This window comes from Callorhinus ursinus, unplaced genomic scaffold (genome assembly GCF_003265705.2).
Source record: "Callorhinus ursinus isolate GAN/ISIS: 27379988/994484 unplaced genomic scaffold, GSC_fseal_2.0 scaffold5, whole genome shotgun sequence".
In the NCBI taxonomy this organism is placed as follows: domain Eukaryota; kingdom Metazoa; phylum Chordata; class Mammalia; order Carnivora; family Otariidae; genus Callorhinus; species Callorhinus ursinus.
Window position 1 is genome coordinate 11,272,517 of NW_027397067.1, and position 15,515 is coordinate 11,288,031.

General features: G+C 38.9%; 1 protein-coding gene across 5 annotated transcripts in view; it reads right to left on the minus strand.

The window, feature by feature from the left end:
• The window catches only part of TOX (thymocyte selection associated high mobility group box), a 298,404-nt gene that overhangs the window by 117,242 nt on the left and 165,647 nt on the right, over nt 1-15,515 (minus strand). For all 5 annotated transcript variants that reach the window (XM_025870621.2, XM_073892793.1, XM_025870622.2 and 2 more), the window contains one exon: nt 11,457-11,699. In XM_025870621.2, the coding sequence (XP_025726406.1) occupies nt 11,457-11,699 (243 nt within the window). The remainder of the gene's footprint in view (nt 1-11,456; nt 11,700-15,515) is intronic.

Sequence of the window (15,515 nt, forward strand, 5' to 3'; positions counted from 1 at the left end):
TCATGATCCCGGAGTCCTGGGATCGAGTCCCACATGGGGCTCCCTGCTCAGTGGGGAGCCTGCTTCTCCCTCTGACCCTCTCCCCTCTCATGGTGTTTCTCTCTCTCTCTCTCTCAAGTAAATAAATAAAATCTTTAAAAAAATAATAATACTTTTCAAATGTGACAAATTTTGACAAAATTCCATGCTTATCAAAAATAGAATTGTTATCTTGAATTACAAAAAGGAGTTAAATCCTCCCCCTGTTAAACGGTACTTAGATTTCCCTGGGGGATTTGTACATGCCATTAAATTCAAAGATGTTCAACTATCAATTTTGTTATTATATATTAATCAGAATGCTAAATATATTCATTAGGTGAAGGAAAAAAAAGAACTGTTCTCTAGGTGACTATGGCGTTTGTGATATTTTAAATGGTCCAAAAAAGGAAAGTAGAATCTCATATTTTAATGACTGTACCAAATGGTCAAAGATCCTGTAGCACCTTATACCTTTCCTCCAAGGGAGTGTGTCTTGCTTCTGGCAAAGTATATAAATGGCTAATATAAAAAGACAAATATTATGTTCCTGTAGGTAATGCTTGTCCACATTAGAGAACTCGGAACTTTCAAACTGGAAAAAAAACTGAAATGGAAAAAAAACCAAAACCTGCTCTTAAAATGTTCCCGTATGCTCTAGATAAGAATAGTTAATGAATAATGAAGGAAGTGGTGTCTTGAAATGAGACTGGTTCATTGTTCTCCTGAAAAGCATTTTAGACTCATTCTCCTATGACTACATGACTAAATGGGTTTATAATGCAACATTTTAATGTTAATAATCTACTTGCACAAATCAAGCAAATGGCAAGTCAAAGACTGAATCATTTCATAATGATAATAAAAAAAATCTCACTGGTCATATGGACCAATCTTTAATAGACATTAATTGTTCACATTGCTTCTTCTGCCTCCAAGATTCGGGAGACTAGGCAGGAATATATTTCTTTAGAAGTCTTGTAATTTTACTGATAATTTTTCTCCATAAAAATAGCTCTACTCAGAAAATAAAAGTATTCACCTAAAAAGGAAGATCAACTAACACACTGTAATTGATTGTCAAATATATCAATTTAATAGTGGTACAAGTTAGGAATAGTTAGTAGTAAATTGATTCAAGTATTAAGAGTACAAGATTGGATGCAAATTTAGAGTTCAAATTCATTTAGCTATATTGAAAGTATTATAGTGGGCTAGAACATTTAGACCCCATGACACAGAACATCAAACTTTTTAAAAAAACTGGAATAGTTGTAACATTTTAGAAGACTAAACGATGGCTTAGAAGTGTCAGCATAAAAAAGCAAAAATGATCCTACACCTACCTGTCTGGGGAAAATTTGTCCCAGTGGGGACAAATGAGTTCATTCATTTGATCAGAAAGAGTTACCAAGGTCTTACTAAGTGCGGTGCACTACTTATAATATTGTTATCAATAATTTCTACGGAAAGAAATGAAACCAAGTAAGCTCGCAAAGTATCTAGGTCCTCTTATCTGTAGAGAGCTCGCCCAGTGGAGCAAGAGGGAACAAGAAATCTTCCTCTCCGTGGGGGAGGGCACGTCCTGAGCATTGTTGGCGAAAGGCAAGGGAAGGAAAGAGAGAGCAAGAAGGACATGTGTCAAGTGCCCAGTTTAGGGCCGGATTTATAGTGAGGACTTCATATATGAAGCATTATTGCTACGATTTAGGGTGTGGGACTGAGGATGGAATGTTTGCTGGACCCAAAATGAGGAGAAGAAGCCAATAATGAGAAAGGGCAGGAGGGCAACACCCTGGGATGGAGCCCTCAGCTACATGATTCCTACAAACAGGCCCCACTGGCTGTTTATCCTCCCCATTCCCACCTGTCTTTCATCCGGGTTCCGTGCTGCTTTTCCCAAGCTTCCCCCCTCAACACTTTAGGGAACATTTTATTAACAATTTGCAGGGTATAGCCAGTGGCTGAAACCTCATGCCAGGGTCCGGGGAGTCTTACTCATGGTCCTACTTAGAATCTTTTTCTCTGAGGACACTTCTATGAGTGAGCCAAAAATTAAATATGTCAGCAATCAGTGATGCTATTCAAGAGCCTATCCTAAAAACGTCCATGTGGGGCAGAGAATTGTTTGAAAAATTCAGAAATTAATCTGTAATCTGGGGCCTTGTCTAGAGCTATGCCTCCCATTGTGGTCAGCACATGCCTGAAGATCCCCAATTTTTTTTTTAAAGGAAGTTAATTCAATTTTTAAGTTGAAAAATATGACCTTTGAGGAAAGGCTACAGGAATCGGGGTTGTTGGGGCCCGGTACAACACAACAGCAAACCCGACTTCATAAATGTCAACTACTTGAAATCAGCTGTGCTCCAAGCCTTCAGACGTCTGAAGCGGACAAAGTAGACGAAAATTGTAGTAAGAGATTTTCGTTTAACTTTAATAAGGAATTTCCTGGAAGGAATCTAAATCTCTCACTGCAATTTGACTTAATGTTACAAGGTTAATTAAACACAAACAGGCTACCAAGGAAAATTGTGGAATTTTGGCTCTTAGGTAGAAAACCACATATCTGAAATGGTTTAGGTTTACTCCTGCCTGGAATTAAGAGGCTGGATTGAATAACTCTCAGAGTTTGTGTATTATATAACTGGTTTTATAGCTTTTTAACTTCTTCTGTGCATGGGTGAGGCACACATCCATATGAACTCTAGGGCTGAAGAAAAAGTACAACGAGCCCTATATACAAAGTCGATCTTGAGTTTCCTTACTTGGCAGAAGAAAGTAAAAGTGTTATTTTTAAATTGGCTCCTTTCCTGCACACTATTAAGGAGAACTCCAGTTTGGAATAATATTTTATTGTAGCACTAAAAGATAGTCCCAAATCATTAACATACTGAGTTCATTGAACTCCTTATCAATACCACATTCAAAGTAGCCTGTTTTGAGCAAAGAAAGGGCTGAAGTAGAGCTTAACAACTAACCACAAACAACACTTATTTTTGGCCTTATTAGGAATTTGACATTAAAAAAAAAAACCCAAACCACACATTTTTATTATATATGGTCAAAAATAAGAACAAAACCAGCCCATTTCTTCACAGCATTGAAGTGGTTGAATACATTGTTCTCATGTGCTGCAATATTCAAAAAAGGATAATTTGTGGGGGAAAAAAAAACCCAACCAAAACCAGGCTGTAATTGCAAAAACATTTTGTGAATTGTGGCATAATGCTAAATAATTATTCTTCGTCTTTTTTCTTCTGTCAAAATCATTTCTTTCTATTGCTTTTTCTCCCCTGTTTTTTAAAGAAAGAAACAAACCACGGTAACTTCCATTCCATTTTAAACTAATGCTTCTATTATTTCATATCTAAATGGGGCTGACATCATCAGCTCCTTCGTGTCCTGAAAGATATTTAGCTCTGGTCCACTGTTACATACTTGATGCATTACATGAAATAAAATATCTCAAGATTTCAAAAATATTTATTTTAAAAACAGCAATCAAATTGCCTGTAATCACATTTTCTGCTTGGCTTTGAAAGCTACATTATTCAATATGCCAGTGGTCCTTTCCATAATGGCAACATATTAGAAATTCATGCTGCTCAAATACATCTGACTTCCTTGATGTACCATACTCCCTCTAGACCCAGAGGAACACCCCTGCCTCAATTCGTGTGTCCTGCCCAGAACCTTCTGAAGTGAATGCTTGTCAAAACAGCTGTACAGTGGCCTCCGAATGCAAAGTGTGGCATGACTGAATGCCGAAAATGACAATAAATCTGAGTATATACATGATGCTTGCTTTTGTTGCCCGGAAAAATAAGGCATTTGGGAAATCACGCCCCCTTCTGCCCCCCATTTCCTTGCCTTTTAACATCTTTTTTCCATTTTCAACTCCAGAACTGGAAATTTGAAGCATTCATAGAAATTGAAATCTCCTTTGTTGCTTTTTTTTTTTATTGTAAATTTTCTATAATGTGTCATTAAGAACCATACTCCACAAAAAGCTCAGGTCTTAAATGACTCCTTTCTGTGAGGCCATTCTAAAACTTTGCACGGTTTTTCTTTGTATGAAAGAGCTTCTGTTGACTGCACAAAGAACAAGCAATGGCCACATATAGGCCAGGCAGTGAGGCTTGGATGACTTTATACAAGGTTGCATTTTCCCTTCTACCCATCCATAATTAAACCCAGCAGTGAATGTGCCAGAGTAGAGAGAAAAAGAAGAGGCTCTTGATTTCAGTTTTGTAGGAACCAAAGGATTTTGCTTAAACCGTGCATACTTAGTACAGATATTTTCTTATTCTACCTTTCTCCCAAAATAGTTCTGTCGTTTCTTTTTAACAACATGAAAACACCGTCCGGTCTCACCAAGCAACATCACTTTCTTCTTAAGGGCAAAACAACATTTTCCACTCAAAGAAACATTCTGTTCAATAGATTCAAATATCTTAATAACTGATTAGGCCCGGGGCCGGAGAGGGAGGACAGGTAAAACACTAGAAAGCCAAAGTGACGGTAGGAAAAATTACTAAGTGACCAAAGTGAAAAGTTGGGTGAGTCGTGAGTCTGGATCACACTTGTGTGGTCAGCAGAGTATGAATCATAGGAAAATGCTAGCCCTGGCCCGGGTCTCAGAGATCAACTTGTTCTGCGGTTTTCCCTCTTCTCCGGGGACAGAATCCGTTGTGCCGGGGAACTTTTATAGGAAATGTGAACAAGTGAGACGAATAGCAGCAACACCGCTCTGGCTGACTCCTGCCTTCCTCTGGCTCCAAAGAGCTTAATTTGGACCCTCCAGATCTAACCCAATGCTGCTGGTTACAGATGGGGTGCAGTAAATTGCCCATGCTTAACAAGCTTATCCAAAGCAGGCCCTGGTCTTCCCAACTCTTGTTCCAGTGCTCTTCTAACCAGATTCCACTCTCTGAGAAGCTCAGGCTCATCAGTTATGCACTATCAAAATAACTCAAGAGAATTTTGAGAAAAATGGAACTCTTGCAATATTGGGTCACGAATAGCTGTTTAACTTGGACCTAGAGAATCAGAACTAATTGGCTCTTATTCAACAGTATATACTAATAGAAATTCTACTCTGTTTTATAGGCCAGGCTTAGAAAGCAGGGACTTTAAAAAAATGGAACTTTTTTTAAAGTGCCAGAAATCGAACTTCTTGTGGGCGTCCCAACTGACTACTGACATATAAAATGGCATCAGCAAGAATATACAAAAAGGAAATGTTGGAAACTTGGGGAGGGAGAAATTTCACCCCAAGTGTGCTTCAGTCTCCATATAGGTTATTTTATTTATTTATTTTTTTAAGTTTATTATGTTATGTTAGTCACCATGCATTAGTCACCATTAGTTTTTGATGTGGTGATCCACAATCCATCGTTTCCATGTAACACCCAGTGCTCCATGTAGTACGTGCCCCAGTAATACCCATCACCAGGCTAAACACTCCCCCCCTTCCCCCTCCCGTCTAAAACCCTGTTTGTTTCTCAGAGGTTTATGACAAATTTCAGAAAGCAATCTAGATACTCTACCCTGGCGACCTTTTTATCAGAAAGGGATTCCCACTGAATATATCTAGCACCTACTGTGTGACAGGCACTACTTTACAGATACTAACTTCTTTAATATTCACATTATAGGATTAAATATCTTATTATACCCATTTTATAGATAAACAAACTGAGGGACAGAAAGGCTATGTGAGTTGCTCAGTGTCACACAACTGGTAACTGGCAGTGGCAGGATTGGAATTGAGGTGGTCTGGCTCCAAGATGTTGGTTTAGATGATAATGGTATATAAGGGCACTCAGTAAAAGGTAAAGCCTTTTCTTGGTGAATAGGAGGATTTTTGTTGTCTTTTTTTTTTTTTCCTACAGATGTGAAGAAGACTAAGGATCAAAGTATAAATAAGGCTTTGGGAAAATCTCTCTCATGCATTTTAACTCCTCCAAAAGAGTCAAGAAAAAGCTTGCCTTTTTCATTTTTTAAAAGATTGATTTATTTTATTTATTTTTAGGATTTTATTTATTTATTTATTTTAGAGAGAGAGAGTTTATTTATTTTAGAGAGAGAGAGAGCAGGGGGAGGTGCAAAGAGAGAGGGACAAGCCGACTTTGTGCTGAATGCAAAGCCTGATGTGGGACTCGATCCCATGACCCTGAGATCATGACCTGGGCCGAAATCAAGAGTTGGACATCTAACTGACCAAGCCACCCAGGCGCCCTTATTTATTTATTTATTTATTTATTTATTTATTTATTTATTTATTTTAGAGACAGAGTGAGAGAGAAAGAGCGTGAGTATGTGGGGAGCAGCAGAGGGAGAGGGAGACGGAGAAAGACAATCTCAAGTAGATGCCCCGCTGAGCTGGGAGCAGACTCAGGCTCAATTTCACAACCCATGAGATCATGACATCAGCCGAAACCAAGAATCGGATGCTCAACTGACTGAGCAACCCAGGCACCCGGCTCTTCCCATTCATTGAACAAACTTACATAACGCTTCCAAAGTGTTTCTAAGCAATTCTTTAATATTCATTTAACACCATGACTTAAGGACTATTTTTTCCTTGCTTTTCAGAAAAGAAAGTTGGGGCATTTATGGGTTGAGCCACTGAGCAAGTCACTTAACTACTCTGCACCTCCATTTTTCAATTGTGAAATTGGGATAATGATACTCATTCAGACATTGATTTCTAATTATGAACTAATTTTTTATGTCTAATATATTAGACATTTGTAGGAAATTCTTATAATCAGTAATACTGTATCACTTATGTTGCCCACTGGGGATAAGAACAAGCAGATACAAGAAACTTTATCTTTGAAATGAAATATCTGGGGCGCCTGGGTGTCACAGTCTCAGTCATTAAGCATCTGCCTTCGGCTCAGGTCATGATCCCAGGGTCCTGGGATCGAGCCCCGCATCGGGCTCCTTGCTCAGCAGGAGGCCTGCTTCTCCCTCTCCCACTCCCCCTGCTTGTGTTCGCTCTCGCTGTGTCTCTCTCTGTCAAATAAATAAATAAAATCTTAAAAAAGAAAATAAAAAAACCCATAACAACGATCTCTAAAATATATATAATACTTAAATGAGAACTAAAATATTTCCACCCCGTGGATTCATTCAAATTCTAAAATTCCGTCATGTGAAGATACTAGCACCAAGATGTGAGCACCACACTAACAGCAAAGGCTCAGCTTTAATAACATTGAAAAGCTTTTGGAAAATACAATCGGAGATAGTTGGTCCTATACATAAATCTGCCTAGGGTGGTTTATACTCATAGGATTATAAAAGTTGCAGCAAATTTCTTATTTAGAATCTACAAGTGTTAGCTTTTATTATTGTAGGTGACCTTGAAAGAAGGGCTTGGAAAGAGCACTGTATTTCTAGGTGAGCTGCGCTTACATCTGGATTTCTGTAGTTATTACTTCCTTGTCTATATGAGCATTGATGATCTATGTTGTGCTCTCTTCACAAACATATTTTAACAATTGGCAAACTGACCAAGAGTTCTGTTGTTAAACTTTGAGATCACATTGGGCACGATCAAAGTTTTTAGGGAAGAGTTTTAGTCTGTTTTTACAAAGAAATGTGAAGAAAATATTCCACAGTCTTAAATTTCCTTTCAAAGCAAAGAACCCCTGAGTGCTTTTGAAATGTAAAATATGGCTGTAAGAAGGGTTGTTCATCTTTAGATCCATTTGTATCTGGGAATGATGTGAAAACAGCTCAGTAGCCCATCTTTCTGTTCTCACTGTCACCGCCCTGTGTATCTCCTCAACACCTCTTGCTGAGTTATGACAACGGGCTGCTCAGACTTTCCATAACTCCAGTTTCTTACCGCCGCTATCCATCCAGGAAGATGCCAGACGGATTCTCCTCTGATACTGCTTTCATAATGCTTTTGCCTCTAATGAAAACAGCCAATGGTTTCTTTGAATCCATCAAATCAAGCCCCTGGTCCTTTCATTGGTTTGTGAAGCCTTTGGTCAAGTCTTCCAACTTAAAATAACCAACCTTCTTTGCACATGCTCTCCAATATGCCTTTTCTTTCCCTCTCTGTTTGTCCAAATCAAAACCATCTTTCAGGCCCTGCCTGCAGCCCTGTGTTTTCCACTAGGTTTTATAGACTACCCAAACCAGATTACTCTACCGTCTTCCAAGTAGGAATTCCTACTGGGTTCATTGGTCCGTAAAACTGAGTTTAGCCTTTCCCCTGGTCTCTAATTGCTTCATATCTTACTCTAATTGTTTCATACCTATTTATGTTTTCTCTGTGGTTTATAAGCTTCTGAAGGACGGTGACCATGTCTTATCAGTCATTTGAGCACTTTCAAACATTTAGATCACAGTAAATAAAATGTACACACTGCCCTCTTTAATACCCATCACCAGGCTAACCCATCCCCCCACCCCCCCAGAACCCTCAGTTTGTTTTTCAGATTCCATCATCTCTCATGGTTCGTCTCCCCCTCTGATTTCCCCCCTTCATTCTTCCCCTCCTGCTATCTTCTTCTTTTTTTTTTTTAACATATATTGTATTATTTGTTTCAGAGGTACAGATCTTTGATTCTGCATGGAGTACTGGGTGTTATATACAAACAATGAATCACGGAACACTACATCAAAAACTAATGATGTAATGTATGGTGATTAACATAACAATAAATAAATGAAAAATAAATAAATAAAAAATAAAATGTACACACTGATTAATGGCATTCTAGACACATACTTCAAAAGAAGAATTGAAGAGGCTCCTTGTTTCTCAAAGGAATTAGTAGACTCCTATGAAGTCAGCCCTGCCAACCCAACTTTATTGGATTTCTATTGCAACTTTACAGTATATCAAACTCTGGCTCCTGGACTCCAGCCAGAGATCCCAGCCTTGAAAGAGGATTCTTACAATAAATTTAAACTCTGAAATTACTTTTTCCAAGACCACACTGGCTTAAAAAATGGGTTTAATATAGATTTAATGTTGGAATCAACACTAACTAGACCTATGCTGTCCATATAGCAGCCACTAGGAACATGTAGCTACCTTAAATGTAAAATAATTCAAATGTAATAAAATAAAAATTAGTTCTTCAGTCACTCCAGCCACATTCAAAGTGCTCAATAGCCAATGAATACTCCTGTTGGACGGCATGGCTAACAGAAAAGCCATTATCACAGAAAGTTCTATTGGACTGCGCTAAAGCCCATCCAAAGCCTCACCAAGAATTGGATTATTTGTTGAAGTAGCTTTTTACACAACAGCATAAAATGGTAGGGACAGTCCTGGGAGTAGGCAAGGTGGATGTCCACCTCAGAATGTGGTCTGGAAGGTATGGGGAAGGTTCACCATCCTGTGAAAAATCCTGCTAGATGCACCTTGCCAAGAACCAGAATGGCAAATTAGAGCTTCATCCCCTTAGCGCAGGCCAAACAGGCCCCTCTGCCTTGCACAATGTTAAAAGTTCCAAAGGAAATACCACATTGAAGGGAAAATACCTAAAGTCCAGTTTTTGACATTGGGTTGGGTGGGGAAAGCATAAAGAAATCTGGATGAGGAGAAGCTGTGGATAGGACAAGAGGAGAGCACAGTGGAGGAAGGACCTAGAAAGTGGTGCATTTCACGCTGTGACTAGGTCCCATTCTGAGCATGCCATTTGAGGGTGGAGTGACTGCCATTTTGGCAACTCTGGGGAAATCCTCGATGCATATATGTTGAAGCTGCACACAATGTATGTATGCATATATACACTGAAGAAGCATCTCTTAACGAGTGAGTGGTATATCGAGATGGTCCTCAGAATGCTAAGAAGGCAAATTATATAAAGGAGAAAAGAGTTTTGAGACTTGAATTACAGAACTGAATATCTCATTATCCCTTCTATGGCCCCGCTCCATTCACACTATGAGAAAGCTTAGAGGACCGACTTGGTAGTATATACAGTGCATGCGTTCTTCTTAGCAAACAGGTGGTGCTTATAAAGGCGTCACCTGGATGCCTCATTGACTTCGGAACTGGGTCTGTGAAGGCCTAGCCCCAAAGAGGAATAGACACGTGACTCTTCAAGGTGACTACTTTGAAGTACAGCGTGATTCAGATTTACGAATTTAGCCTATTCACTTAAAAATCCATGTCCTATTTTATAAAGCCATAGTTAATATTCTTAGGGCAAATCTATACAGGTAGAATAAAAAATCAAGGCAATAGTTTTCTGCCACCGTGAGTGCTGCAAATGAGTTCTCTCTTGGCCACTGAGCTAGCTGCCAATTCTTAGAATCTGGACACTGTCATGGCATGAGGCTTTGGGTTTCATTCTCGAAAAGTGACTTCAGGGTCTCTTTTGACCCTCCCTCCCCAAACCCCACCCTTCACATTCATGATTAATTGGAAAACCTTCTTGTGAAGCCACTCAAGTTAGAGATACATCCCCAAATGATTTTGATTAGTGATAATGTGAATGCTGCCTACCAGAAAGCCATATAAGATGAGCAAGTTAATCAATTTGTTCATTGTGAGCACAACAGCACTGTTCAGTGACTTACCAAAATGACAATCGAGTTACATGTACCGTTAAGTGATTGAACAACGGAAACCAAAGAGTGCTAATTAAAAGTCACTGTTAACCTCAGGGAGAGTTTGATGACAAGGTAAAGAGTTCTGTCCTTGGCCATATACTGCTGAAACTATTTTTCACTACTGGAGATATAGACAGAGAAATGACTAAGGTTTTAGATGACACACGAACCAGAAGGAAAGATTTCATGGTAAGTCAATGTTTCTCAAACACGGGATGCTTGCTAAAAATACAGATCCCTGGACTTCTGGGTAGAGGGCTGGAAATTTAATGTTTGCTGGTTTTTCTGGATGATACACTTTCCCACTAACTTTGAGAAGTACAGAACACTCGAAGATTCATGGGGACAATGGATCCAATAGATTGAAACACTTTAATGGAGATAAATTTTGGTCACTAGAATTGTACTTCCGAAATACAAATGAAGATGTTTTCTTACTTTCCTATCCTGTAAATCTGTGGAAAATGGGGGAGAAATCCGACTGAACAGCAGTTCCTAGTCAGAAGATGTGAGGGTCTTGCTTGTGGCCCCTCTAAAGATAACTTTTTATCTGAAAGCTAGTAAGACAGTTCAACTTTATGACAGGGCCTTCAGTGTCAAATAGGGCTTAGAACTTTGGGTTAGACATATGAGTGATCAAACAGGTAATTAATTGATTTTGCCTTGAAGTCAACAGAAGACAGAAAATTACTTTAGGAATGTATGGGGAACATTTTCCCTAGCTAAAAACTTGTGCCTAGTTTCCGAATCCCACGTTACTACAATGTAAAGCATCTCCCATGAAAGTCGACCTTACCCTCACTAATGACCTCGCTCCGCACCACAAATCAGTAACAGATTCTTACCACCGAAATGGAGTTAGTAAGCAGTGCTCCGTCCTGTCCCAGCAAATTGGAGACGGTGATTTCAGGTAGGTCCATGTTTTGTGGATGAAATGGTAGCAGGCCATTATGGTTCATTGGGTGACACAGAGAGTGGTAACCAGGTTCGACTTCATTCACGTGCACCAGTGAGTGGTCAGGGAGAGAGGGAGGGGTGATTGGTGGAATGTTGAAGTCTTCACTTTCCAGGCTTGGACCAGGGTAAGACTGAAAAGACAAGGGATATTGTTGCAAATTATCATTCCCTTTCTTCTTCATCACCGTGAACAAATACACACGACCCCTTCAGATGTGATTACAAGCAGCCTTATGGATTTGGCAAACATATTTCAAACATGCAGATTACCCTGCTGTCATTTCACTAATATGCACGGAAGAAAATTGTCTCAAAGGCATATCCACTCCTTGTATAAAGAGTACTTCCATTAGGCAGTTTTATTTTTCCAAGAAACTGAACTCAAACAGATTTCAAAGGTCCCATTAAAATTTTCCAGAATTTTAATCTAGCTGAATACCTTTTTCATGGGAATTGTGGGGAAAGAAGGCAATTTATAAAATTAATGTTTAATCAAACATGTTTCATAGGACTCCCTACTGCTCAGATCATGAGACATAATAAAATGAATTCCAGAAGTTCTGGGGGCAATTGCTTTTGAGTTTTGAAAAGCTGCATGCTCACAACTGACAAAAGAAAAATAATTAGTAAAGACACAACTTAGGCATGTTGCATAACTGTGGTTGTATAGAAAGTTTGATATATGAAAAAAAACCATTAAAAGCTATTTTTATCATGAAGATTATACCATCAAAATAAAATGAAGATTGTTTTCTTGATTTCTGACTATTCGCATTTATTTGATTTTCCTCTAAAAGCCGCGAAATAATATTGCAGCCATTTTGATTCAGTACAGCTACTTTGAAAAGCAATAGCATACTGACATTATTATAATACTAATTTAGGAATAAAAGTCAAACAGTAAAATAAATAACAACATACGAGGGGCTTTTCCTTTTGGAAAGTAGCTTTAGATAAAAAAAAAAAGGAAGGGAGGAGCAAAAAAGGAAGGAAAGATTATATGAGGACACTCCTGTTTAAAACGGAAGGTGGTAAACATTGAAACTATGAGGAGGGACCAGATAATAAAATATTGTTCCCAATTAAGATAGAGGCATAGCGATATTTAGCAGTCCTTTATAGAGCAGGTGTTATAATAAAAAGGAAACAATTTGGGTCCTGATCACTCTTGCAAGCCTATCTTTCAAATTAAGCCTGCCTTCCTAGTATTTGAGTGCACGGGTAACAGGACTTGCTTGACTAACAGCACAGAGCCTGCTGAAGTGTGCAAGATTTGAAATGAGCAGGCAGAGGGCAGGAGCCAAAGAAAGTAGCGTAAGGTATTCATTGGGTGTTCAGCCAATAAGCTTCATGTTCCTGCATCCAAGTGCCTGGGGTTATTTTTTCCAGATGGCGTCTATTTGTCTAACAGAAAGAAAATCTTCAAGTTGCACTTGCTAAATGTTGTACAAGTTTTGATATATTTGTTTAGGTGCTGTCAGAAGACATGATGAAATGAAGCGCTACTGGGAACATCTGGAATTGAGACTTGGTCACGTAGAGGCACGTGTGGGTTAGTGACTGGGGGTAGGTGAAGGAAACGATTTGGTTCATCTCTGCAGATCATTGTTCTTTAATATCTAGAGTTCTACTAACAAAGCCACCAGCTCTAAAAGTTCAATCATCGGGTACCAAAGTTTCGTGTTTATAGTTTAGATCTCTTGTCTGAAAAATATATTCGTGGTCGGTGTCAAATCCTAAGTTTGATTGAATTCTCATTTGTTTGGTATATTTTAGACCTTGAGTCTATAGAGGTAAACCATCAGTTCCTGGTACAAGTATTGATTTAAGAAGAAGCGTAAAAGATTGGAAGTGGGGAGGTGGGAGAGAGAGGAAGCACGTGTATTAATGCTGGTTTTGTTAAAAGCGCTGTATCGAGTCCCTGACTATGTGGTCTTCGCTTAATGCTTAACAGTAATCCTGTGTGTGGCTATCATTATCCCGTTTTCCTGAAGAGAAAATCGAGACTCAGAACTTAAGTCACTTTGACTCCGCTGGTAAATAATCAGCTCAGTATATATGAGAGATGGACACATGCTGTGACACAGAAGCAGTTTAATTGCTACTATTTTATTAAGTTGAGCTATATAAAGTTGTCAATACCCAATAGTTTTGCACCAACCATTAAGAATTCACATTAGCTTTGGTCTCAGGTCTTTCCTTATCCCAAATTCCAACCCAATGCTTATCCCTCTAAAATATTTACTCAAAATGAGCACAAGAATGCATAATTTGTCTTTGTGTTGACATTTCAAAGGCTGAAGTTGTTGATACATCTCTTTTAAGAAGTTAATGGTGTCTGAAACTTTCCTAAATAAGGTACAGTTAATGCCAGGGATAAAGGAGAAAGATGTTTTTAATTTTATAAATGCTATTAAGCCTCTGAAAATACTCAGGGATATTCTATCCATGGTATACCATAACTTTACATGCTAGCAGTTCTTCAGTAGTTAAATCTTAATTTGTGGTGTTCTAAAGGAAGGTTTAATTGGTATCACTTTACATTCAGTGATAACAACTGTACTGCAATTTAACAAAGCTACATGGTTTATTTTCACGTAATTACACATTAATGTTATTTAATGCATGCACTTAAATACCTAAACCACAGATTCCACAATTTAACTGGTAATGGGTAGTTACGTGGATCAGGAATTTTAACAACATAGGGTTACTTAGCAGTTTCTGTTTTTTACATTAGAAGTCATGATGTGGTTATTTGCCGTGAGCCCAATACAGTGTAATTGATGCCAAATAAAAGTATAATAATAATTGTATGAATGTTAAAATGTCAAAGAACTTACAAAAACTCCAATGCTAGACTAATTACTAATTATTTTTTTAATGTGGAAGTGAATTAGCTAATTCCTCTCTGTTGATTTCTACGACTCGACATCTTTATTTTAATTTTGAAAAACTTAATAGGAATAAGTTTGACTTAACAATAGTAAGATATATATTATTAGAGAAAATTGCAGTTTGGGGAAGAAAGTATTACAATAGGATATGATCCAGTGTTTTCCTTATTCCCCAGGAGGCTGGCCCGGTTAGAATCCGTATTCCATGTCTGTTGAATGGATTAACAAATGAATCACTGAATGAATGCATAAATGAATGAATGAATGCTAAGATGACTTTTTAAAGGCATGAAATTTGTGAATTGTTATTCCAAGGGCTTGAATACCCACCCTGTATTCCCAAGACTTTGCACTAGCCAGCTGACAACACGGTATATAAAGTTAATCTCTCAGCATGTCAGGAAGCCAGACACATCCTGTTAGAGATATAAAGGCTTAAGCAGCCTGAGAAAGTCTGGGGCAGGGTAGTTGGTGTCCCTCTCTGGCTGCTGATCTGTCCCTCTGAAATGGCGTGCACTTACCATTCCATAGTGACACAGAGGTCCCAGAGGATTTGTAAGGGTGAGTTTGGGGCTCCTCGGTTCTCAGAAGTTGTTGGAACCTAGCCCCTCTTGCAGGTAGAACATCAGCTAAGGACCCCAAGGAAGCCTCAGCTCCACATCAGGATCCGTTGGCAACAGCAGGTGTGAGGCCCCATGCATGGCCCACAGCAAGGGAGCATGGACGGGATGAGAAGGTACTCTGAGCACAGGAACAGGGACACTGGTGATGAGACCAGGGTGTGGGCAGTCAAAGAAGGCTTTTGTTAAGGCCATCCCTGGGTGACACAGTGGACCTAATACACTTGTCTCCTGACTTAAGGTCCTTTTCTGACTTGGGCTTATTTTCTTCCTTTGAGTCTCAGGAAGGCCATGAGTTTCAAGTATTTCTCATTCTCCAGCTGTCTTGGGACCAACATTCCTTTCTAAGACCTTTGCAGATCCCATGAGATACAGGACTATGCTTTTTAATTTTTTCTCCCTAAGCCTGAATTAGAGACCACCAAGTCAA